At 53.7% G+C, this 21948-nt stretch overlaps 3 protein-coding genes across 14 annotated transcripts in view; 2 read left to right on the plus strand and 1 right to left on the minus strand.

Moving 5' to 3' along the window:
* The window catches only part of NR2C2AP (nuclear receptor 2C2 associated protein), a 16781-nt gene extending 8156 nt beyond the window's left edge, over positions 1-8625 (plus strand). Inside the window, exons 3-7 of the mRNA XM_029218903.1 lie at positions 6803-6947; positions 7141-7231; positions 7455-7560; positions 7633-7700; positions 7955-8625. Coding sequence (XP_029074736.1) covers positions 6803-6947; positions 7141-7231; positions 7455-7560; positions 7633-7700; positions 7955-8074 — 530 coding nt within the window. The 3' untranslated portion in view covers positions 8075-8625. The remainder of the gene's footprint in view (positions 1-6802; positions 6948-7140; positions 7232-7454; positions 7561-7632; positions 7701-7954) is intronic.
* RFXANK (regulatory factor X associated ankyrin containing protein) lies at positions 8041-13606 on the minus strand. 3 transcript variants are annotated; one of them, XM_029218902.1, is made up of 10 exons: positions 13588-13606; positions 12857-12996; positions 12148-12341; positions 10827-10910; positions 10621-10686; positions 10258-10358; positions 9952-10077; positions 9482-9548; positions 8990-9070; positions 8041-8354 (listed from the first exon to the last, which is right to left on the minus strand). In XM_029218902.1, exons 3-10 carry the CDS (start codon positions 12332-12334, stop codon positions 8284-8286), a joined length of 783 nt encoding a protein of 260 aa, XP_029074735.1. In that variant the 5' UTR covers positions 12335-12341; positions 12857-12996; positions 13588-13606; the 3' UTR covers positions 8041-8283. The 3 variants fall into 3 exon arrangements, with proteins under 3 accessions (XP_029074735.1, XP_029074734.1, XP_029074733.1); XM_029218900.1 differs by lacking the exon at positions 13588-13606 and having other exon boundaries at positions 8136-8354; positions 10827-10907; positions 12857-13061; XM_029218901.1 differs by lacking the exons at positions 8990-9070; positions 13588-13606 and having other exon boundaries at positions 12857-13039.
* Positions 13607-13775: 169 nt separating this feature from the next.
* Positions 13776-21948, plus strand: part of LOC114892363 (BLOC-1-related complex subunit 8) — a 34301-nt gene continuing 26128 nt past the window's right edge. For 8 of the 10 annotated variants that reach the window (XR_003792709.1, XR_003792710.1, XM_029217190.1 and 5 more), the window contains exons 1-4: positions 13776-13819; positions 17290-17402; positions 17865-17929; positions 20703-20813. Coding sequence is in view for 8 of the 10 variants with exons in the window: in XM_029217190.1 (XP_029073023.1) it covers positions 13783-13819; positions 17290-17402; positions 17865-17929; positions 20703-20813 (326 nt within the window). In the remaining 2 variants the exon portion in view is untranslated. The remainder of the gene's footprint in view (positions 13820-17289; positions 17403-17864; positions 17930-20702; positions 20814-21948) is intronic. The other 2 variants (XM_029217183.1, XM_029217184.1) reach the window with 1 other exon arrangement.

Consider the following 21948-nt stretch of genomic DNA (forward strand, 5'->3'; position numbering starts at 1 on the left):
GGTCCCAGCCCCCTCCTTCCCAGTGCCTGTGCTCCCAAGCCAAGCCAGGACTTCCACATGCATCCATGTGGCCAGATGGAACGGAAGGCGTGAGGCAAGGATCTGTGTCTAGCTGTGAGAATGTAGCCAGATGTGGAAGTACTGGGGTGGCTCCCCCCTAGAGACTGGGTGCTCTTTACGGGTCCGTGGGATCCATAACTGGGGGCTTTAAGAGGCTCTCAACTAGCATTAACCTCGGAGACACAACGTGCTCCCTGGGAGAAGGGACAGCACCCCAACTCCAAGTCCCAGGGAACAACAGGGACCACCTTGGGATGGAGCCCCCAGAGCCTCCTCCCTGAGTCAAGATGTGGTGACAAGACTTGAGCCAAAAAGACAGGGAGACTGCAGGGCACCCCTTCCCTGTTGGGGTTTACTCTCAGGGCAGACCCCGTCCATTGGGCTCAGGCTGGTCTGGGGGCCTCCTCCCCGCTGCAGTCCAGCCTGGAATCCTGCATTCATCTGCAAATTGGGAATCCCCACTTAAAATCTTGGGGTGTCTCAGCTCAGACACGGGGTGCCCTGTTCCAGAGTCCCCCACACAACGTGTGGATGTCCCTCTTTTCTCCCTAAACTCGGGGTGCCCCTTCCCTAGCCTTGGTTCCCAGTGCCTCCCCAATTCTAAGACCCACCCCCAGCCCGGCCCCTTCCCCATCGCGGGGTCGTCTCCGAATTCCCCAGACAACCTTGCCCCCAAATCCGAATCCCCTTAACATTCCCAAGCCTTCTCCCAGTGTGGGTTCCCTCCCCAACCCGGGGCTTCCCTCCCCCTCTAAACCCCCTCCCCATTCTGGGGGCTTCTCTCTGATCCCCCCTCCCCAATCTCGGGCTCTGTTTCTATTTTCAAGGACCTCTCCCTCAACGCGGCCCCCTCCCCACGACGGACCCCCACCTGGCTCCTAGCTTGGACGCATCCCGGGGCGGTCAAGCGGCACAAAGGACGCTGTGGCTGCGCTCAATCCGCGCCGGGTCCACCCTTGAGCCCTGTGCTCCGCTCGCCCCAGCGCCGCCTCAGCGCTTATAAAGGGGCTGCGGGGCTGCTCTGCGCATGCGCTCCCGTCAGCCCGACGCCTCCAACTGCGCGAGGGAGGGTGTTCCCTCTGCCTAAACCCCCCCCCATTCCTACGACCACTCACCCCACCCCGGGGAAGACTGTTCCTGACTTCCTCCCATTCACTTCGCCCCAGGTGCCACGTTAAGGGTCCCCAGACGCCCCGCAGTGGGGCCTGCTCCATCTTACAGATGGGGAAACTGAGACCCCAGGGAGATGAAGTCTCTCCCAAGGTCACACAGAGGGGAAGGACTGAGCTGGGATTCCAACCCTGGCCTGCCTGACTCGGCAGGTTCACACTGGAAGCAGTTTTGGCTACAGTTACTGTTTTACACCATGTATAGAGAGGAAGCTGAGGCTCAGAGAGGACAGAAAGCTCCCTGGTTCACACAGCTGGTAAGAGACTTGCAGAGTCAGAGCCCAGGTGTGTCACACCCAGAGCTGTTTCTGCCCGCGCCACCTAGAACTATCATTCATTAATTCATTCATTCCCTTATCTAGTCAACTTCTATGGAGCACCTGCTGTGGACCGGGTACTGTTGTTACAGAAATACTTTTGCTTTGAGCAGGCAGCATGTGCGTGTCTTTGCAGGGAGACCCCTGATCTCAAAAGGTCTACAATAGAATATTATTCAGCCATTAAAAGGAATGAAGTACTAATATATGTTACAACATAGATGAATTTTGAAAACGTTATGCTGAATGAAAGAAGCCAGACACAAAAAGTCACAGTATGAGTCCATTTATATGAAGTGTTCAGAACAGACAAATACAGAGGCAGAGAGTAAATTAGTGATTACCAGGGGCTTGGGGGAGGGGGAACAGGGAGTGATTGCAAATGGGTACAGGGTTTCCTTTTAGGGTGATGGAAATGTTCTAGAACTAGACAGTGGTGATGGCTGCACGATAATGTGAGTATAGTTAATGCCACTAATCACACACTTTCAAATGGTAGATTTTATGTCCCGTGTATTTTACCACAATGAAAAATGGAAATGAAGGAGAACAGATACTTAAAAAAATCAGCCCTCTACCCAGCTGGCCTTCCTTCCCGGGGTCTTAGTTTCTCAGCACTGAGAATGGGCTGTGGTGGTTGGAGGGTCTGTTCACTCCACCAGTGTCCTGCATCTGTGTGTATGTGTGTGTGTGCATCTCTGAGGGTGGGTTTCAGTCTGGTGGGGGGGACAGACAAACAGGAAACTAGATGATTTCGGCAAGGTTACCAAAAAAGGGGTGAGAATGAGTGAAGGACGAAGACCCCAGGGGAGCAAGGTTGCCCTGGAAGGTCTGTAAGTGTCAGACTGCTGTTCCGGGGGTGGGCTAGTGGTGGCCCTAGGGGTCAAAGTGACACAGTGGGGAACTATGCTCACTGTCCAACTTCTCATCACAGAGGAGGGATGGAGGTCGGGGATCACACTGATATGAGTGTCTGCAGGTGACAGGCGGTGGAGACAGGGATCTGGGTGACATGTGTGGGAGCTGCAGCTTGGCCTCACAAGTCCACAGTTCAAAACCCCTCTCTGGGGAGTTCCCTGGGGGTCTAGTGATTAGGATTCGGCACTTTCACTGCTGTGGCCAGGATTCAATCCCTGGTTGGGGAACTGAGATCCTGCAAGCCGTGCGGCATGGCAAAAACAAACAAACAAAAAACCCCAAAAAACCAGAACCCTCTCTGCAACTCCTAACAGTGGTGTAGCTCTGGGCCAGCCATTTCGTCTTTCTGTGCCTCAGTTTCCCTGTCGAAAACAGGGACAATTAAGAGTAACCACCTGACAGGGTCGCTGGGAGAATGAAATGGGAAGTAAACACACAAGCTGGGGGCTGCTATCGTACTGCTGCCCATTTTCCAGATGGGAAAACTGAGGCTCGGGGAGGTAGGACATGCACTTGAGGTTGCAGAGTATGGGTAGGGGCCAAGTGGGAGTCCAGGTCTGTGGCTTCAGAACCAAGTTGATCCCCATCCTGACTCCCCCCACCCTTTCACTCCCCCACCCCCTGGCTCCCCTGGCTGGTGCCAGGGCTGAGCTTAGAGGGGCTGGCCTGGAGCCCGGGAGCAGGCTGTTGCTGGGGGCTTGAATGAGGCAACCTTGCCTGGGAATCTGCTGGGCTCAAAGAGCTATTTATAGGCCGGCACTGGGAATGGGCCAACCACCCCCCTCCTCCAGCCTTGAGTGCTCTCTCTGTCTCCTCTACACTGGGGCCTGGGCCAGGGGCTGCTGCGAGTGCGGGGAGGGAGCAGGGGAGGGGGCTTGTGAGCCAGAACCGGAGCAAGGAGGCAAGACCCTCCAGGACATCTGGGCATCAGGGGTGGACAGTGTCCCCCAAAGTGCTTTTCACACACCCAAGGTGACGTACTGACAGGGCACATGCAACCATATTCACTCCTGTCACATACAATGTTACCAATAACCACTGATACAAAGCCATATGCCAGAGACACAGTGACAGCACAGGCAGCTCATATACAACCGTAACGAGCCAGGCCACATATAAGTCACACTGGCCATACATTAAGTCATGTCTGCTGCACAACCAAACTCACAGCTGTGAGCCCAGCTGCACCTAGTCCCTTCACACTCAAACACACCCATTGCTGTGCACACCCATCGGAACTTAGCCTTCCTGGCAGCCACAAACAGCCCACATTTGCCCCATGTTGTTTACACCCTACTATGTTTACAGCCATGGCATTACCTACAGACAGCCAGCACCCAACCATGATCACTTGACACCAAGTTACCAACAGGGAGACAGTCCCCCCGGGGCCATGCTCACAGCACAGCCACTCACACTCAATGCTCAGCACGGCCAGTCGGCCAGTCGTGGCCCTAGGTGTTCTCACGTAAACTCAGCTCAATCCCTTCATGCTTGGCCGACCTCTCTCATGCCTATTGTCATCTCCACTTCCCCAGGCTTCCAGGCTCCCAGGCTTGCCCCCTGCCAGGACCAACAAGTCCAGTTGGAAACAAGTGAGCATCCGTTTACTCTGAGCTGGGCCCTGTGGTACTCATGCAGGCCTCGGTGGATAAATCAGACCCGGACCTGCCCCACAGAGGGGCTGCCAGCCCAGGGGACTCCATCACCCCCACCCCACAGACCCTCCAGGCTGGAGTCTTGGGGCAACCATTACACTTATTCCCCAGGGGGAACTGAGGCCTGAAGCAATCTGAGGGCTTTTCCCTGCCCTACTCCGGGATGACAAACTCATGGGAAGTGGGACCTGTTTTCTGCCATGAGTGTGGCTGCCTCCCCAGAGAGAGTCCCTGCTGACCCATACTTGCTGTGTGACTTCAGCAAATCCCTGACCCTCTCTGAGCGTCCAAGTCCTCTCCTGAAAAATGCAGAGCTCAGCTCAGTGGAGAGAGTGAGCTCTGGAGAGAGCTCCAGAGTCAGACTGGGGTTTGTATCCCGGTTCCCCTTGGTGACCTTAGCCAAATGACTTCTTTGCTTCAGTTTCCCTCAGCCAACCAGAGTTACAGCTCCTGGCTCTTCTAGACCTCCCTCTGCCCCATCCCCTGGGGTGAGGGAGGAGGGAGTGCCTAGTCTCTTCTCACTAAGGCAAATGAATGGACCACTTTTGGCTGCCCTGCTGGGAGCTTAGAGTTGCTAATTCCCTGGAGAAACAGGAGGCTCTTTCATGACCAGGCACCGGTGGGGTGAGGAGGCGGGAAGGGGGTACAAGCTGGCTTTATCCCAGTGGGCAAGGTGGCTCCATGCCAAGACCAGGAGTGGCAAGGGGGGCCCTGGGGCCATGCATATCCTCCCTGGGGAACCTTGGCAGCCAAGTGGCTGAGTGGCCGTATCCTCAGCTGTAAAATGGGAGTGACAGAGACCAGAACAGCAGATTTAATGATGCTGTGGATGGAGACAAACATGGCTTCAGGTTAAACACAGGGTAGGATCTCAACAAATGTCAGCCACTGTTGTTATGTGTCAGCCTGAAGAGCCCACTGAATTCTCCAGCAGTCCTATAGATTTCCCTCCATTTCACAGATGAGGAAACTGAGGCTCAGAGAGGTCAACATATTTGTCCAAGATCACACAGCCCATGAGTGAGTGGCCCAACCAGGATTAGAACAGGATCTGGGCCCTCCAGGGTCCATGCTCTTCCTAAATTCCTTTAGGGGTAGGGAGGTGTTTTTTGACACCCCAGCCCCGGCCCTTAGACCAGTAGAGCCAGGTCTGGATGGCACCAGGCCATGACTGAATGCAGGAAGTCCTGGCAGGCAGGGGCTGATGGGGCGGCCCTTCCGCTGGTGTCCCAGTTTCCCAGCCAGCCTCCACTCCTGGTGTGGACTTGGGCAGACACTAGTAGGATGCCAGGAGAACCATTCCCCTAGCCCTTGAAGAAAGGGACTGGATCCCAGACCATTCAGTTAAAGCCAGGAACTGCAGCCTCCTGCCAGTGGCTGCTCTGTCTCAGAACCCTCCATTCATGCAAATTGGATGGGTGTGCTGCCCTTTCTCAAACACCTTCCGTGACTGCTTTAGGCCCAGCAGGATCTGGCTCCACATATTTTATTCAAATTCATGGTCTTTCATCCAACTAGGCCTTTACTTATGCTGTTCACCCTGTCTGCCACCCCCGCCCCCCAATTTTTCTCACCCTGGTGAATTCCTGCCCACCCATTAAAGTGCAGGACAATATCCCCTCTCCCAGGAAGCCCTCCCTCCAGGTAGAACCCCTGCTTCCCTAGCCCTATCTCTCCCCCTGGCTCAGCCCTGGCCCCATGGGTCTCTGAGTGTATGTGTCTAGTTCTGTCTTCCCCAGATTGGGAGATCTTCAGATATGGGGCTGGAACTGAGGCCTCTCACAGTCCTCAGAATCACTCAGCACAGGGTTGGGCAGTAGGGAGTGGCAGTTGTTTAGTGAATCAGAGAACCAAACCTTTAGCTGTGTATCTGAGGTTCTGTATAATCCGGTTTGACAAACTCCTCTTCATTCTTCAAAACCCACCTCACATTACCCCTCCTCCAAGAAGCCTGTCCCAGGCAGCATTTACTAAGAAGACAGATTTGGAAACCGGGCCTCCTGTGTCCCAGTGGGGACACGCGAGGCTGATAAAGACTTCCAGTACAGTACTCGCACCATCGTAGCCTCTTCCTCAACTCTTCCTTTGGCCTCTGGGAGGCAGTGAAATGCAGGGGTTCCCAGGCGGCAACTGCAATCAGAGAATGAATTCGGCCGAGTTCATTCTGCCGGTAGGATGACATTATTATAAGAAGGCTCTCGGACACCAAAACTAGGGCTCTATACCCGCGGGCACCAAAGGACAGCTCCCCGCACACAGTGGACATACAATTGCTTTAGATGCCGGCCTTTTTCCTCCAGCTCCGAGGGATAGGCAATCACTGGACGAGGACCTTTTAAGAGGCGGGCGCTGAGGGGGCGGGGCTCAAACTAAACCGCGCCCCGGGAGCGGGGGCTGGGCGAGCCTGAGGCACTCTGCGCCTGCGCGGTGTTCACGCGGTTCCGGGTACTGATGTTGGTTTCCCAAGCTGTTTGCAGAGAAACTGAGGCACCGAGAGGGAGCGACTGCTCCCGAAACCCACAGGAAACCCGTTTCCCTTCCTTGGACCCACTGTGAAAGGCTTGGCCTCGGGTCATCGGCAGTGTCCCCGAAACTCCAAATTTTTCTGGCAAGGGGGTGGTCAAGGCGACATTTAAGACTGGAGTGACGGGGCAGTGACTGTTCTTGTGCCGTGCTACAGGTGAGGACGTGAAGACTCTGAGCGTGAACAAGGTCGCGCTTTGGCGGCCGGGATTTGAACCCGGACTGAGCTCAGCTCTTAGTCCTGCGAGGCTTTGTGGAACCGAGATGACCCACTCTTTGGTTTGTCCAGAGACAGTGAGCAGGTGAGAGCCCCGGGCGGGGGTGGGGTGTGAATGGCGGCGGGCAGTAGCGGACGGGGCCGTTGGCCTGGTATAGTCCCTCCCTAGTGGACAGAAATGGGGGAACCGGTGGCGAGGGAGGGGTGGGCCCAGTAGTGGGCGGGCCCTCGCCGCAGGGCTCAGCACCTCTCCACACGCCGATTCTGGTTGCCTCTAGGGTGAGTTCGGTGCTGAATCGTAACACTCGGCAGTTTGGAAAGAAGCACCTGTTTGACCAGGACGAGGAGACCTGCTGGAACTCGGACCAGGTGAGGCACCCTCTCCCTGGATCCTCCACCCCTAGTGTGAGTCAGAATCAGGGGTCTGGGGCACCCTGAGAATTTGGGTGCACCCCAGCTGGGCAGTTAGGTTGGCCAGGGAGGGAACCCGTGTTCACTGTGCTCCCCACCCACCATGGACTCTGTGACTGAGAGAGGCACAGCTGGGCTCTGAGTCTGGAGTGACCATGGACCTCTATTTCTCTGCTTCCAGGGCCCCTCCCAGTGGGTAATACTGGAGTTTCCCCAGCGCATCTGTGTCTCCCAGCTGCAGATCCAGTTCCAGGGGGGCTTTTCCAGTCGCCAGGGCCGCCTCGAAGGTACTGGAAGGCCCTGGAAGATGGGGGATTAGAGGGGGTATGCTGGCCTCACTGCTCCTTTCTCTGCTGCAGGTTCTCAGGGGAGTGAGGCTCTTAGCAAGATTGTGGACTTTTATCCTGAGGACAACAACTCGCTTCAGATATCCTGCCTCAGCCTCTGGGTGGGGCGGTCTGTGCCTCTGAAAGCTGTGGGCCCTGGCATGTGACCTCAAGCAACTGGCCTCTGGGTCTCCATTGCTTCACCTGTGAAATGGGCTGTTGATAATCTGTTCTGTGTTAGAGTTTCAGAGGGACCCACAGCGTGCTGGGTCACCCAGCACATTTGTAGTACCTGAGCTGGGGCTGGTGGGTGGGAAAAGATAAGGCATCTGTTTCCCTTGACTGCCCTGCTTACACTTTTCCTGTGCCATCTGCTGAGGTGGACCGGCTGAAAGTGACATTTGAGGATGCCACTGATTTCTTTGGCCGAGTGGTCATCTACCACCTGCGGGTGCTAGGGGAGAAGAAGGTGTGAGGCCGCTGGGTGGCTGCCTCCTCCAGGAAGTTCTCTGGGAAGCACAGTGAAGTCCTTCAAGTTCTGCACAGAAGGTTTATTGGTTCCTCTTGGAAAGGGCTGCCTCCCACCGTCTGTCCAGGAGCTGCCTTTGAAGCCAGTTCTGGGTTCCCCCAGCTCTGGGTCGACCATTTTGTTCCCTGAGTGTCTGAGTCCCTGGCAGACGGCGTTCACTCAGGGGTGGCGGGCACCAGGTTGCTCTGGAAGAGTTTAAGGATGTGGTTCTCGATCACCTGTTGCACTGGAAACAGAACAGGGAAAAGGTGGGCCATGAACTTAACAGCGGCTGCAGAGGCACAGGCCAACCTGTACCTTCCCTTCAGGGTAAGAACAGGGGCCTCAGCCCTGGGACCTGGATGGAGGACCCATTTCATACACAGGGAAATCCAAGCCCTTGCCAGAGCACAGCTGGGAAGACAGAAGCCCCCCTCATAGGAGTCTCTATTTCCCCTGAGTTTGTAAAGATGCATTTTTGGAGGCTTTTCAGAATTATAAAAATATTCCTTACCAAACAAAATTGTCAAATTGGAACTTTTATGAAAAGATGAGAGGGACTGTGAGGAATTACTTGTCTCAAATGGAATAAAACTCCTTCAAGGAAGGAGTGGGATATTTCCCACACACCCCCCCACATGACCCCAGGGGGTCAGTTCTGTTAGGATCCCCCCATTTTCTGAAGTGGGGAGTCAAACTGGGGTCTGCCTACAGCCCCTACTCACACCCACCTCTCGCCGTGGAGGGGGCTAGGCTCCATGGCCATGTGAACTGTGGCCCTCCTGGTATCCTCACCCTGCCAGGGCCTCCTTTGGGCCTCTCAGTGCCTACATGTCCCCCCATTATGGCCCCTGTCACTAGCCCCATGTGCCTCGGGCTGACCTTTCCTATATCCCAGGGCCACGGCGAGGTCCATTGGGGTGTAGCCAGAGTCTGCCTCAGTGGTGAGATCAGCTCCTCGGGCTGCAAAGCAGAGCAGACACTGCAGAGAGGGCTGGGCCTGGGGGACGGGAGCCTGGGTCGGGCACGGGGACTCGGGAGGTCCAGTGACTACCCACTGTGCAGCCACAGGTCTGCTGGTTGCTGTGTGGTCTTGGACAAGAGCCTGACCTCTCTGATGAATGTGGCCAATAGAATCTCCACCTCCAGGGTCTCTGAGGCACGCAGGGTGTGGGTTCTCAACCCAGTCGGCCAGATCCCTGTGCTATTCCTGCTACCTCCTGTCCCCACATCAATCATCTGGGCAAAGCAGGCAGCAGCCACCCATCCCAAGAGCTGTTCAAGCAGAGCTCAGACCCTTCCCAGGCCCTCAGGATTCCTGCAGAGCCACGTGGGGCTCTAGGGCCCCTCAGGCTAGCCTCTACTCCTACTCACCCAGCAAGGCCTCCACGCACTTCACATGGTTCCCACGCACGGCATACAGAAGTGGTGTCCCTCCATTCTGTCAGGGACAGGGGTAGGGGGCAAGCAACACTATCTTTTCCAGATTCTCACGACACCCCACACCCACCAATTTAATATGGTTCCTCCTTCTGCTTGTCACTAGGCCCATCTAGTTTCTCCTTTGGGCCTCAGCTTAGATGCCCCTTCTTCCAGGAAGCCCATCCTGACTTCCCTTGGCTCTACAGGCAGCCTCTGGGCTCTTGCAGCTAGCTGTCTGTGTATCTGCCAACATAGTGTTATTCACTATACCTGAGCTGTTTATGTGTCGGCTATCCCCACCCCCCCCCAAAAAAAACTGGGAGCTCTATGAGGCTTGGGGATGGGTCTGTCTTGCGTTCTTAGCGCCCAGAGCCAGCCTGGTACCCTGTGAGGTGCCCAAGGGCCAGTGGGTGGCACCTTACCCAGTCATAGATGTTGATGTCCACGTCACGCTCCAGCAGCAGCCCTACAATGTCTGTGTAGCCACCTGTGCTGGCCAGTGACAGGGCGCTCTCCCGCTCTTTGGCCAGGATGTGGGGGTCGGCACCCTGGGGGGAACAGAGGGGGACAGTGACAGAAGGGGGGGCAAAAGGAGGAGTGGGTGCATCCCCTGCAATCTTGGGGTCTCCATGTTAGCTCCATCTTACAGACACAGCACCAGCAGACTCAGCTGAGACCCTGGCCCGCCCTCGAGTCCCCAGGAAGCCCCCAGCCGGGCTGGGACGCACCCATTCAAGCAAGAAGCGGACGGTCTCAATCTCTCCAAAGGCGGAGGCCCAGATGAGGGGGGTGAAGCCTCGCTCGTCCGGCTTGTTGATGAGGTTGTCTCCTGGCAGGAGGGGGGTGGTACCACTGGGATGCACCCCTGCCCACTCTCCCCAATGCTGCAGAATTGGGGGCAGGGCAGGCAGCTGGGGTCAGATGTGGGGCGGGGAAGCATACATGTGGATGCACACACGGACATGCTCAGACACACGTACAGACATAGGTACACACGTGGAGACTCAGGTCATGTCAGCAGCCACATGCACCCACTAGCATGTGAGGTCACACAGGCACGGACACACCGGCACACGAGCGTGGGCACACACCTTTCCTCAGATGCTCCTTCAGTTGGCTCAGCTCCCCCTGGGCTGCGAGCTGGTGGATGGACAGGGCTGGGGGGCAGAGAGAGGTAGAGTCCTCACCTGTCCCATCTGAGCTCCATGCCCCAGTTTATTCCTTGTCCAAAGTTGCTCCTCTTAGCCCCTGCCAGCCCGCTACTTCTCTCCCCCGTGGGGACCGGGGTCCCACTCACAGTCCAAGGTGGCCGGCAGGGCTGATACCTCATTCCCCCGCTGCCGGTTGGTGAGGGTCGTGGAGTGCTTTAGGGAGCTGCCTGCTGGGAGAGAGAGAAAGGGCCTCAGTTTCCCCTCATTCTCCAGTATGTCTTGGGCTTCAGACCAGACCCTGGGGGCTTGGAACTACCAGAGACAGTGCGTGGCTCCACTGTTCACTCACTCCATCCTCCCAGATACCCAGGGTGTGGATTTCTCCTCCGCCCCTGGCAAGATTCCGCACAAAAGAGACAGTCCCTGCCCTCAAGGGGCCCATGGACAAGTTGGGGAGTCAGACAGAAATGGAGAAATAAAATGAGAGCTTAAGTTAAAATACGTGTTCAGGAGAAATGAAAAGCAGGTGGAAGGGGGTGGAAAGAAGGGAGGGCAGAGGGTGAGTCCCTTTTAAAGAAAATGGTCAGGGAGCGTCACTCCAAGGAGGTAACACCAGCCTAGAGCTTGGCCAGTTGAAGAAACTTGGGGAGAGGTGTGGGAAGAGCATTTCACACAGGGAATGGTAGGGACAAAGGCCCCAGGGCAACTGAGTTAGACATGTTCAAGGATTCCAGTCAAAAGAAACCCTTGGGTCCTTGATAAGTCAAACAGAATTATCATCTGACCCAGCAATTCCACTCCTAGGTATCTACCCCAAAGAGTTGAAATCATGTGTTCAGACAAAAACTTGTACACGCATGTTCACAACAGCACTATTCAGTCACTAAAAGGGGATCAACCCAAATGTCCATCAATGCATAAATGAATAAACTAAATGTGGTCCAGCCATACTGTGGAATGTCATTCAGCTATAAAAGGGATGAAGCACTGACACACCATACAATGTGGATGAACCTTGAAAACATCTTGCTGAGTGAAAGGAGCCAGAACGGGAAGGGCCACGTGTTGTATGAACCCGTTTATATGAAATGTCCGGAACAGGCAAATCCATAGAAACAGAAAGCAGATTTTTGCTTCCCAAGGGCTGGAGGAAGGGAATGGGGAGTGACTGCTAATGGGTCTGGGGTTTCCTCTGGGGGTGATGGAAATGTTCTAGGACTACATAGAGGTGGAAGTTATACACCATTGTGAATGTCCTTACTGCCACTGAATTGTAAGCAATTCTGGTTAAAATGGTAACTTTTATGTTACGTGAATTTTACCACAATTTTAAAAAATAATAAGCAACCCCTCACAGGGTGGAGATGCAAGACACATCCAAGGACACAAAGATATAAGTCCCATCTTGGGCCTGACATTCCACCATTCTTGCATCCCAGAAGCAGGAGTCCAGGGTAAGTATCCTACCTTGAGGTGAGGAGGTACCATTATCTGGTTCAGGATTCCCAGGCTCCGGGGTGCAGGGGAAGAGACTGAGGACCACAGTGTCTGAGCCATCAGGGGCCTCACCCCTGGGGTCTTCGGGGTCCCCAAATTCTGGGGTAGAAGGCTGCTGGGTCAGGCTGAGATCCTCTGCAGGCTGGGTGGGCTCCATGGGGAAGCTGATGGAAAGGCCAAACAGGGAGAGGTGGCAATAATTATTGACAACTCATTAAATAGGCACTGACTGCATACCTGGCCTCACACAGTGAGGGTGGGTAAACTAAGACTCAGCCAGGAAATTAAAACCAGAGTCCAACTGCTTCTCAGGCCCACTCCTTCCCAACACCAGAGCACATACAATATGCATTGCTTAAAAGCCCTGGCTCTGGGGTCAGCCATCTGGGTTTGAATCCCTCCACTTATAGGCTGTGAAAACTTGGGCACATTACTTAATTTCTCTAAACCTCAGTGTCTTCATTAGTAAAATGGGGGAAAGGAGGACTAAAAAAATCATGTCTGTAAATATCTAAGCAGGAGGCCTGATACACGGGCAGATCTTAAACGTCCGCTGTGGTTTTTTTTGTTTTTTTTTTTTTGAGGGGGGGGAATCCCTAGAATGAGTGAGGGCTCAACAAAGATGTGATTGGTTGCATCCCACCCGCCCCTCCCAAGTCAATCCAGGAGGTCCACTCACCTCCAACGAGCCTCCTCTGTCACTCCACACCGCAAGCCCGGGTCCCCCCAAACTTGGGGGCCCAACTCACAAACTTTTCTCTTCCAATTGATGTAATGGGTAGCAAAATGGAGCCTGGACCCTCTGCGCCCTGGCTTCTTCTGCCGGGACAGAGAGCAACTTGATACGCGACCGCTACCCACACCGCAGAGTGCCTCCACTGCGCCTGCGCGCCCCCGCCCCCCCGAAAGTGCGGAAGGGCTGGAGCTGTATGAGCTGTTTCTGGCCCTTTAAGGCTTGGGGGGCGTGGCTTCCGCTGGGGCAAGAGCTATGGAATTGCGCCTGCGCTTCCCCGTCCCCGCCGCTCTGGAGGGAGCCTAGTAGGAACGGGAGGGGTGGGCGGGGCCTCAGAGGGCTCTCAAGAGTTCCCTGACCTTCTCCTCCCTCACTCCCAATACCACCCACAGGTTTTCCCAGACGGAGCCAAGTGGCTCCACCTTCGGACAGACGGCGTCCGGGTCCATAACAATGTCTCCTGTGCGGTCCTGGGGGCTCAGGAGTATGTGCAGGGATTTGGTGGCAGCAGAGGGGTACAAGAAGGGAGTTTATACGGCCCGAAGTGGGCACTGCGTGGAGTATTCCCCCAATACGCCCCCGGAAAAGGGGTTCGGTAAAGGGGGGCGCCCTTCCCCTTCCCCTGCCTGAGTGTCCCTCCTGGAGCTTCAAGGGGTTCCCGGCCCCTCTTCACCCACCTGCCGATTGCCTCTTTCCCCAGTCTCTAACTCACAGCCCTTCTGTCTGGGTAGACTAAAGATCGAGGAGGGCAGGCCAATGAATGAGTAGCGGAACTGGAGAAATGCGGTGCCCCAGTTTCCCAGGGATGGTTTAGGCAGCTGTCTCCACCCCAGACTTCCGGTTCCTGTCCTCGAAATAGGGCCGCAGCCACCATGGAGGAACCGGAGATGCAGCTCAAGGGGAAGAAAGGTGGTGTGGGGCCCCGGGCGGGCGGAGGGGTCAGGAACTCGCAAAAGGGCGACCAGACTGGGGGCGGGAGGGGGCCAAGGCGCGGAGGGAGCGTTTGGGAGGTGTGATTGAACTGCCACGAAATCGCGGCTCGGCCGCTGACTCGTTTTGAAACCTTTAGAAAGTCTCTGTGCCTCGATTTTGTCATCTGTAGAATGGAGAGTATAATAGACTCCCTCCCTCCCTCCCCCCGTAAAATTGTTGTGATAATTCAGTAACTTGATAAATATTTTTAAATTTTATTTATTTTTGTCTGTGTTGTGTCTTGGTTGCTGTGCGGGCTTTCTCTAGTTGCGGTGAGTGGGGACTACTCTTACTTGCGGTGCGGAGGCTTCTCACTGCGGTGGCTTCTCTTGTTGCGGAGCACGGGCTCTAGGCGCGCGGGCTTCAGTAGTTGTGGCACACAGGCTCAGTAGTTGTGGCTCACGGGCTGTAGAGCGCAGGCTCAGTAGTTGTAAAACCCGTGCTTAGTTGCTCCGCGGCGTGTGGGATCTCCTCCGACCAGGGCTGGGACCCGTGTCTCCTGCATTGGCAGGGGGATTCTTAACCACTGCACCACCAGGGAAGCCCCCCAGGGAAGCCCCCAGTAATCTGATATCTGTAAAGCATTGGAAGAACGCTTGGGGCGTGGCAGTTGCTGTGCGTATTGTTTCTTTTGTATTTATGCATTTGCATACGTTTACATCGACTTATCAAATATATGTAAATCACATAGTTACAAATTACAAAATGCCACAAGTTATTTTTAAAGTATAAATGTCTTTGTTACTTTATTATATATGTTATTACTAGTTAATTTTTTCTTTTTTTTTTTTTACAAATTTATTTGTTTATAGTTTGTTTGTTTTTGGCTGCACTACCCAGTTTGTGAAATCTCAGTTCCCCCACCAGGGATTGAACCCCGGGCCACAGCAGTGAAAGCCCGGAATCTAACCACTAGGCTACCAGGCAACTCCCACTAGTTAATTATTTAGAAGTCACAAGTACATGTAATTCCATATCCTTCATATTAGCACTGTGAGGTGTAAGCTGCTGTGCTCCTTTTCAAAACAAGGAGGCCTAAGAAGGTAAGAGGACACATAGTTTGGAGGTGGCAGGCTGGGCTCTGCCTGAGTCAGGACACCGTGGTGAGCTGGACAAACCCAAACTGGACAGACTCATAGACATCCTCCCTTGACTCCCAGACACACGTGGGTTCTCTCCCTCACAAACTACACTGCCCTGCACAATAACATAGGGTCCATCTCTGTAACAAACCTTGAGGTGGGTACCTTTATCATTCCATTTTTGCATATGAGGAAACAGGCTCAGAGAAGCCCACACCCTCACAAATCAAATTTTAGGTAAACATGTAACCTAATAAAGAATGAGAATTTTTACACCTGAAACTAACACAACATTGTAAATCAACTGTACTCTAATATAAAATTTAAGAAAAAAGTAGAGTGAGATTTTTAAGTATAAGGGAAATGAACAAAGTGCTGAGCCTGAGAATGAAGGTGAAGGGACATCTGATTAAACTTGGTGATTAGGGAAGGCCTTGCCCAGGAGGTGACATTTGAGCTGAGACATGAGGGATTAAGAGAAATGATGGTTGGGGGGGGAGGGAGGCAGTGTCAGTGGTGGGATCAACAGGTATGAAGGCCCTGAGGTGGCAAAGTATTCAGAGCTGTGCTGCAATACAGTAGCTACTGGTCACAGTACTTATGCATATTTAAATTAATTAAAGTTAGATAAAATTTAAAATTCAGTTTCTGAGTCACATCAGTCACATTTCAAGTGCTCAGTAGCCATATGTGACTAGTGGCTACCATATTGGGCAGTATAGATTATAGAAACTTTCCATCATCGCAGAAAGTTCTTTTCGACAGTGCCGAGAGTGTCCAAGGACCAGCTAGGAGGCCATTGTGCCTGGGGCAGTGGCTGAGGAGGGCAGAGGCGGGTAACAGCAGGTAGAACATACAGGGCCTTAAGGGCCATGTTAAGGAAGGCAGATTTAATTTCTGGCTGATGGGAGTGTTTCAACCAAGGGAAAGACATATCTGATATGTTCTTTAGGAGTTCATGCCATCTGTTTTGTGGGGATTGGATTGTTGGCAGGAGTGGGCGCGGGGAGACCAGAGAGCAGCTGAGTTTGGCATCCAGGTGGGAGACAGCTATGTCTGGACCAGTGAGGGCAGTACAGTGGTAAGAATGGGTGAGTTCTGGGGCTTCCCTGGGGGCTCAGTGGTTGAGAGTCCGCCTGCCGATGCAGGGGACACGGGTTCGTGCCCTGGTCCGGGAAGATCCCACATGCCGTGGAGCGGCTGGGCCCGTGAGCCATGGCCACTGAGCCTGCGCGTCCAGAGCCTGTGCTCCGCAATGGGAGAGGCCACAACGGTGAGAGGCCCACTTACAGAAAAAAAAAAAGAATGGGTGGGTTCTGGGTTTTGTTTTGCGACAGAACAAGCAGGGTCTGCTCATTGATGGGGTAGGAAGGGCAGGGACAACCAGCTGGCTGCTGTTTGTTGAAGCAGACCCTGGGATGAGGATTTGTGTGTAGTCAACTTACCAAGAGAACCCCACAGAGGAGAGGGGGCAAACAGGACAGGGCCGGGGAGGAAGCTGAGCAAGGAGTGACCTCAGGTAAAATCCTGCAGAAAGAAGCCACAGTCTGTTCCTACAGGGGAGCTCACAGGGATGGGTCACACCTCTGAGTTGTTTCGACACACAGCACAGGACATGGGCTTTCCTACCCCTCGGTGGTCAGTCATGGCTGAGAGCCATCCATCCATGTAAACTTCCAGGCACTTTTGGGTCCGGTAGCCAGTGGGCATCTGAAGAAGAATCTTGGATTTTGTCACTGGGGTAAAAGGAATGTGAGTAGATCCGAGCAGGTGGTAGCAGTGTCCACTGTAAGTGGGTTTGGGAAGGGAAAGATCATGAATTCACTGGACACATTAATGTCATCAAGATTGAAGCCCTGCGCTCTTGAGCCCGCGAGCCACAACTACTGAGCCCACGTGCCACAACTACTGAAGCCCGTGCGCCTAGAGCCCGTGCTCCACAACAAGAGAAGCCACCTCAATGAGAAGCCCGCGCACCACAATGAAGAGTAGCCCCTGCTTACCACAACTAGAGAAAGCCCGCACGCAGCAACGAAGACCCAACGCAGCCATAAATACATACATACATGCATTTATTTTAAAAAAAAAAGATTAAGGCCCTTTTGTGACTCCCAGATGGAGTTGTTCAGCCCTGCTGTGACCATCTCCTGCAACCCATCACCGGGGCCACAGGTGACCCAGCCACTGGGAGGGACACTGGATACTCCTCTTTACTCTGACTGGACTCACGGGTTGAGCAACCAGGGGTCTGATGCTTTGTCTCCTTGACCCCCTGTCCACCCTACCCTCCCGTCCCACTTTGCCGACTGTCGATCCTGGACCCAGTAACAGACAAGTTCACTGAGAGTGTCTACGTCCTGGCCAACGAGCCATCCGTGGCCCTGTACCGGCTGCAGGAGCACGTGCGCCGTTCTCTGCCCGAGCTGGCCCAGCATAAGGTGAGCCGTCCCCACCCCAGCCACCGACCTCTCCCAGGGTCTGCACCTTGTGAGCTGGGGCCTACTCTGTTGGTGCAGGGGTCAAGGCTGGGACACCAGCAAGGAGGCACATGGTCACCAGCCCAGATAGGGGCTGGGTGGACAGATCTGGGGCAGATTTGGAAGAAGGGGACAGCAGGGTCTGCATTAGTTGTGACCTGTGTGGTGAGAAGGAGGCAGCCGTGTGAGGGAAGGATATGCCAGGCAGAGAGAACAGCCTGCTCAAAGGCCCTGAGCCATAGTCGCCATGTGTTCACAGAAAAACCAGACTGATGAGGGGTGGGAGTGGCAGGAGGAAAGATCAGGGGCTGGAGGGGGCTGTTCTCTACAGCCATGGGGATTGGTGTTCGGGTGCTCCATCCCAGAGAGCTGGGAGGATGGAGGTAGCAGCCACCCCTGCTAACAGCCCCCAACCTCCGGCAGGCTGACATGCAACGGTGGGAGGAGCAAAGCCAGGGAGCCATCTACACGGTGGAGTACGCCTGCAGGTGAGCGCCACAGCCTCTGCGCTGCCACGGTCGCCCTGTTATGCCCCGGGTGTTCAGGGGCATCTCAGCCGGCTGCCCGTGAGCCTTGCCCTGCCTGAGTAGAGGCATGCGGATCTGGACTCACCTGGCCACAGGGCAAAATTCCAGCCCAGACCTGTGCTTCTCGCTATTTGCTGGCTTCTTCCTGGCCCTCAGCCCCTCCCCATCTGTCACAGGAGGGGCTGATAAGGACTCCAGGAGGTGCCTCAAGGGGCCAATGTTTCCCACCCACGGTTGGGACCACAGACTGGCTGGTGGGGTGGATGGCAGCTGGGGGGGAGGGCCAAAACATGAACATGACTGTTTATTTTTTAATGTTTATTCATGACTGTTTATTTTTTAATGTTTATTTCTTTCCAATTTTTTATCTTGTGGTTAAGATGCAAATTCATCATCTTAACCATTTTTAAGTGTACAGTTCAGTGGTATTAAATAAACTCATAATGCCGTGCAACTGTCCCCACCATCCATCTCCAGAACTCTTTTCATCTTGCAAAACTGCAACTCTGTCCCCATGAAACACTCACTCCCTATTCCCCGCCCCCCATTCCTGGCACCCACCCTTCTGCTTTCTAAGAATCTGACTATTCTAGGAACCTCACATAGGTGGAATCATACAGTATTTGTCTTTCTGAGACCAACTTCTTTCACTTACCGTAATGTCTTCAAGGTTCATCCAAGTTGTAGCATGTGTCAGAAGTTCCTTCCTTTTTCAGGGCTGAATAATATTCCATATGGATGGACCACATTTTGTTTATCCATTCATCTGTTGATGGACATCTGGGTTGCTTCCATGTTTTGGCTACTATGAATAAAGCTTCTGTGACCGTGGATATACCATTTATTATTTTTGTTTGTTTAACTTTCTCTAAATATCCAGATTTTTTAACCCCAAGTGAAAGAAGTGCCTGAGAATAAAAAGCAGTAGTAGGTGTTTCTTCCCATTGTTGCAGCTTTGCCAGCCTTGCCTCCTGTGCTCCTGTTGGTTCTGTTCCCCATGACTGTATTTCATGACCTGGCTTGTTCCGTTTGCTTTAGGAGTTGGCGACTTTAATTAGGAGTGCTGTTTGCCCCTGGCTTGGGCTGTGGGTTGTTTTGGTGGAGGCTGGATACTCCCCAGCAGCTCTCATCCGTGGCACTGTGTGGTTTGCCTGCCTGTTTCTGTTGTGTGGTCGAAGGTTCCTTGACAGGAAGTCGTGCCGCTGGGAGTTCTGCCTTCACCAGCCTTGGCCCTTCCGCTGGGACGGGAGGGTGACCCAGACAGATGGCATCTTCCTGAGGATAGTGGTCACAGACACCCTCCTCAGCTCCAGGAAAAGAAATGGGAGTTTTTCTCGCAGCTGCTGAATAGTTCCCAGACAGCCCAGAGTTCATCAGAAAGGTCCAGGTTCAAGGAAGAACAAATCAGTCTGTACTTTCTCCCAGTTCCTCTAGCCGTGCTAGCCAGTGCAGGAGCCCGGATCCCAGGTGGCTGTTTACACTTAAATTTTAATGAAATAAAATGCAAGATTCAGCTCCCCAGTCTCATGAACCATATTTCAAGTGCTTAGCAGCCCTAGGCTAGGCAGGGGGCCAGTCTGCTCCGAGCTCTGAGCACTTCTCTTTAGTGAGATGTGAACTTCTCTAATGCTGAAAGACTGTTTCCTTTACGGACATGAAAGTGCCCTTTTAGTTGTCAAAATGCTTTATGCAGCGTTAACGGTTGGTGTAAAACTGAAAGATATTAAAATGGTATATTGGTTGGGGTAAACTATTCAGTAGTGAGCTTATGTTAGATAGCTTTTTTTTTTTTCTTTTTTTCTGTTTTTTTTTTTTGCGGTACGCGGGCCTCTCACTGTTGTGGCCTCTCCCGTTGCGGAGCACAGGCTCCCGACGCGCAGGCTCAGCGGCCATGGCTCACGGGCCCAGCCGTTCCGCGGCATGTGGGATCCTCCCGGACCGGGGCACGAACCCGCGTCCCCCACATCGGCAGGCGGACTCTCAACCACTGCGCCACCAGGGAAGCCCTAGATAGCTTTTAATCAAGGTGGACGGGCACTAGGAAAGCTGACTACATTTGGTGGTGTCAGATGAGCAAGTTAACGGAGCGGGCAACAGCCAATGCTCCCACCTTTTGATCTCATAGCCATAAGCAGGTTCCTGACTGATAATAAATGGGAGTGGTTTCTTTGTCTTTAACAGAAGGACTTTAAAACGACCCTCTTATTTTTACTGCAGGTGTCGTTGCACAGGCAACTTTCTGGCATTAGCAAGGCCCCACGCAGCTTGGTGAATATGTTCCTGTAGTGCTGTTGGAAGGGACATTTTCATTAGACATCCAGCAATGTGGCTTCAACACCAGAGCTTAGCACAGCTTTGCAGTAGTGCCCTCTAATGGCGATGAGTCTAAACTCACCTCTAGAGCTTTTCACAGTCCAGTTGACAAGCTTCCTTCAGAGGCAGGAATAGGTTACCTAAGAGGAAAGAAAGATATTTTTGAGGTCACTTTTGCATGCTTATAGCTCCTTCAAAGCATTAGATAGTCTAGCAGCCGTTAAGCGAAAGTTGCATGTTGCCATCCAGTGCTCTGTTGCATAGGGAAATCTAAACTTTAAGCCCACAGTGAGCCCTCAGGGAGGCCCATGGAATCCTCCAGGTGCCTGATGAGTGCTGGCCCGCACAGGCATCCGCTGAGCTCTGGTTGGGGGGTGAAAAGAGCGTGGTGCCGCTGACTGGCTCCATCCTCCCATTTCAGCGCCGTGAAGAACCTTGTCGACAGCAGCGTCTACTTCCGCAGCGTGGAAGGCCTCCTCAAACAGGCCATCAGCATCCGAGACCACATGAACGCCACAGCCCAGGGCCACAGGTAGTTCCCGGGACCGCCCGCCCCTGCTGCTCTCAGCCTCCTTGCTGTAAGGACCTTCGCTGCTCAGCCAGGAACTGCCACTTCTCGCTCCTTAGACAACTCCCTCTCTTCATCTCATGGTGGCCGGTGACTTCCTTTCATCCTTTGGCGTCTGTAGTGGGAGAGTTCAGTCACTCAGCACCCAGCTCCTGAGCTCTGCTGTGTGCCTGGCCCTGGGCTGGGTGCTGGGGACACGGTAGTGACCAAGACAGGTGTGCTCATGGCCTCACGGGGAGACACACAGCAACCAGGTAAACACGGAACACCCAAGAACGTTTCAGACACATGTGAAGGAGGAAAAGGACTGTGGGGGGCCTCTCTGGGGAGACGACAGAGGTGTGAGCAGAGGCTTGAACAACCTGCAGACGGAGATGACCCGGGGTCAGTGCTCCAGGCACGTCGGTGGCAGGGCAGAGGCCCGGGGCCTGGTGAGCTGGGTGTATTGGAGGAACATCTGAGGCGGGTGTGGCTGCAGTGGGTGAGCGAAAGGGAGACGGGTTCAGGGGGTGGGCAGGGGCCTCGAGGGCAGCTGGGAGGGCGCCCGGAGCTGAAAGAGGCTTTGAGCCAATGACCAGACGGTCTAAAAATGAAAACTACTTACAGTTCTTACATACCGGGGAGAGAGTTTTTGGAGAAGTAGCTCTTTTTGTTTTGGTTTTCATTATAACTTAATAAACACACATGTAAACACATGCATACGTGCTATAAGCCATGGCTCAACCTTGAGATGTGTCTGGCTCCTGCAGTATGGGGTTCTGGTATGCCTGTCCTCGACCAGGCACTTAGAAAGTAAAAAAAACTGTGTTGCTGCCTGTGATAATTGAGACAAAAGAACTGTCAAAACCAAAAAAGCCTTAAAAACAAAAAACAACAACAAAAACCAAAAAGGCCTTGCAAATGTGTAAGAAGGGATGTGCAGCAACCTGCCCTCTGAGGGTAGCGTGGGAGGGGTTCATGATGGTTCACCTGCACTAAATAACCATCTGGCTCTGGCTGCTCTGCCCCGGGTGGGTGACAGCCATTGGGACTCGAGTTCACTGCATCAAGCCTTCCACAGTGCCATACACACAGTAGGGCCTCAAAAACCATAGCTTTT

This window comes from Monodon monoceros, unplaced genomic scaffold (genome assembly GCF_005190385.1).
Source record: "Monodon monoceros isolate NGI ecotype Baffin Bay Population unplaced genomic scaffold, NGI_Narwhal_1 Super_Scaffold_12, whole genome shotgun sequence".
In the NCBI taxonomy this organism is placed as follows: Eukaryota; Metazoa; Chordata; class Mammalia; order Artiodactyla; family Monodontidae; genus Monodon; species Monodon monoceros.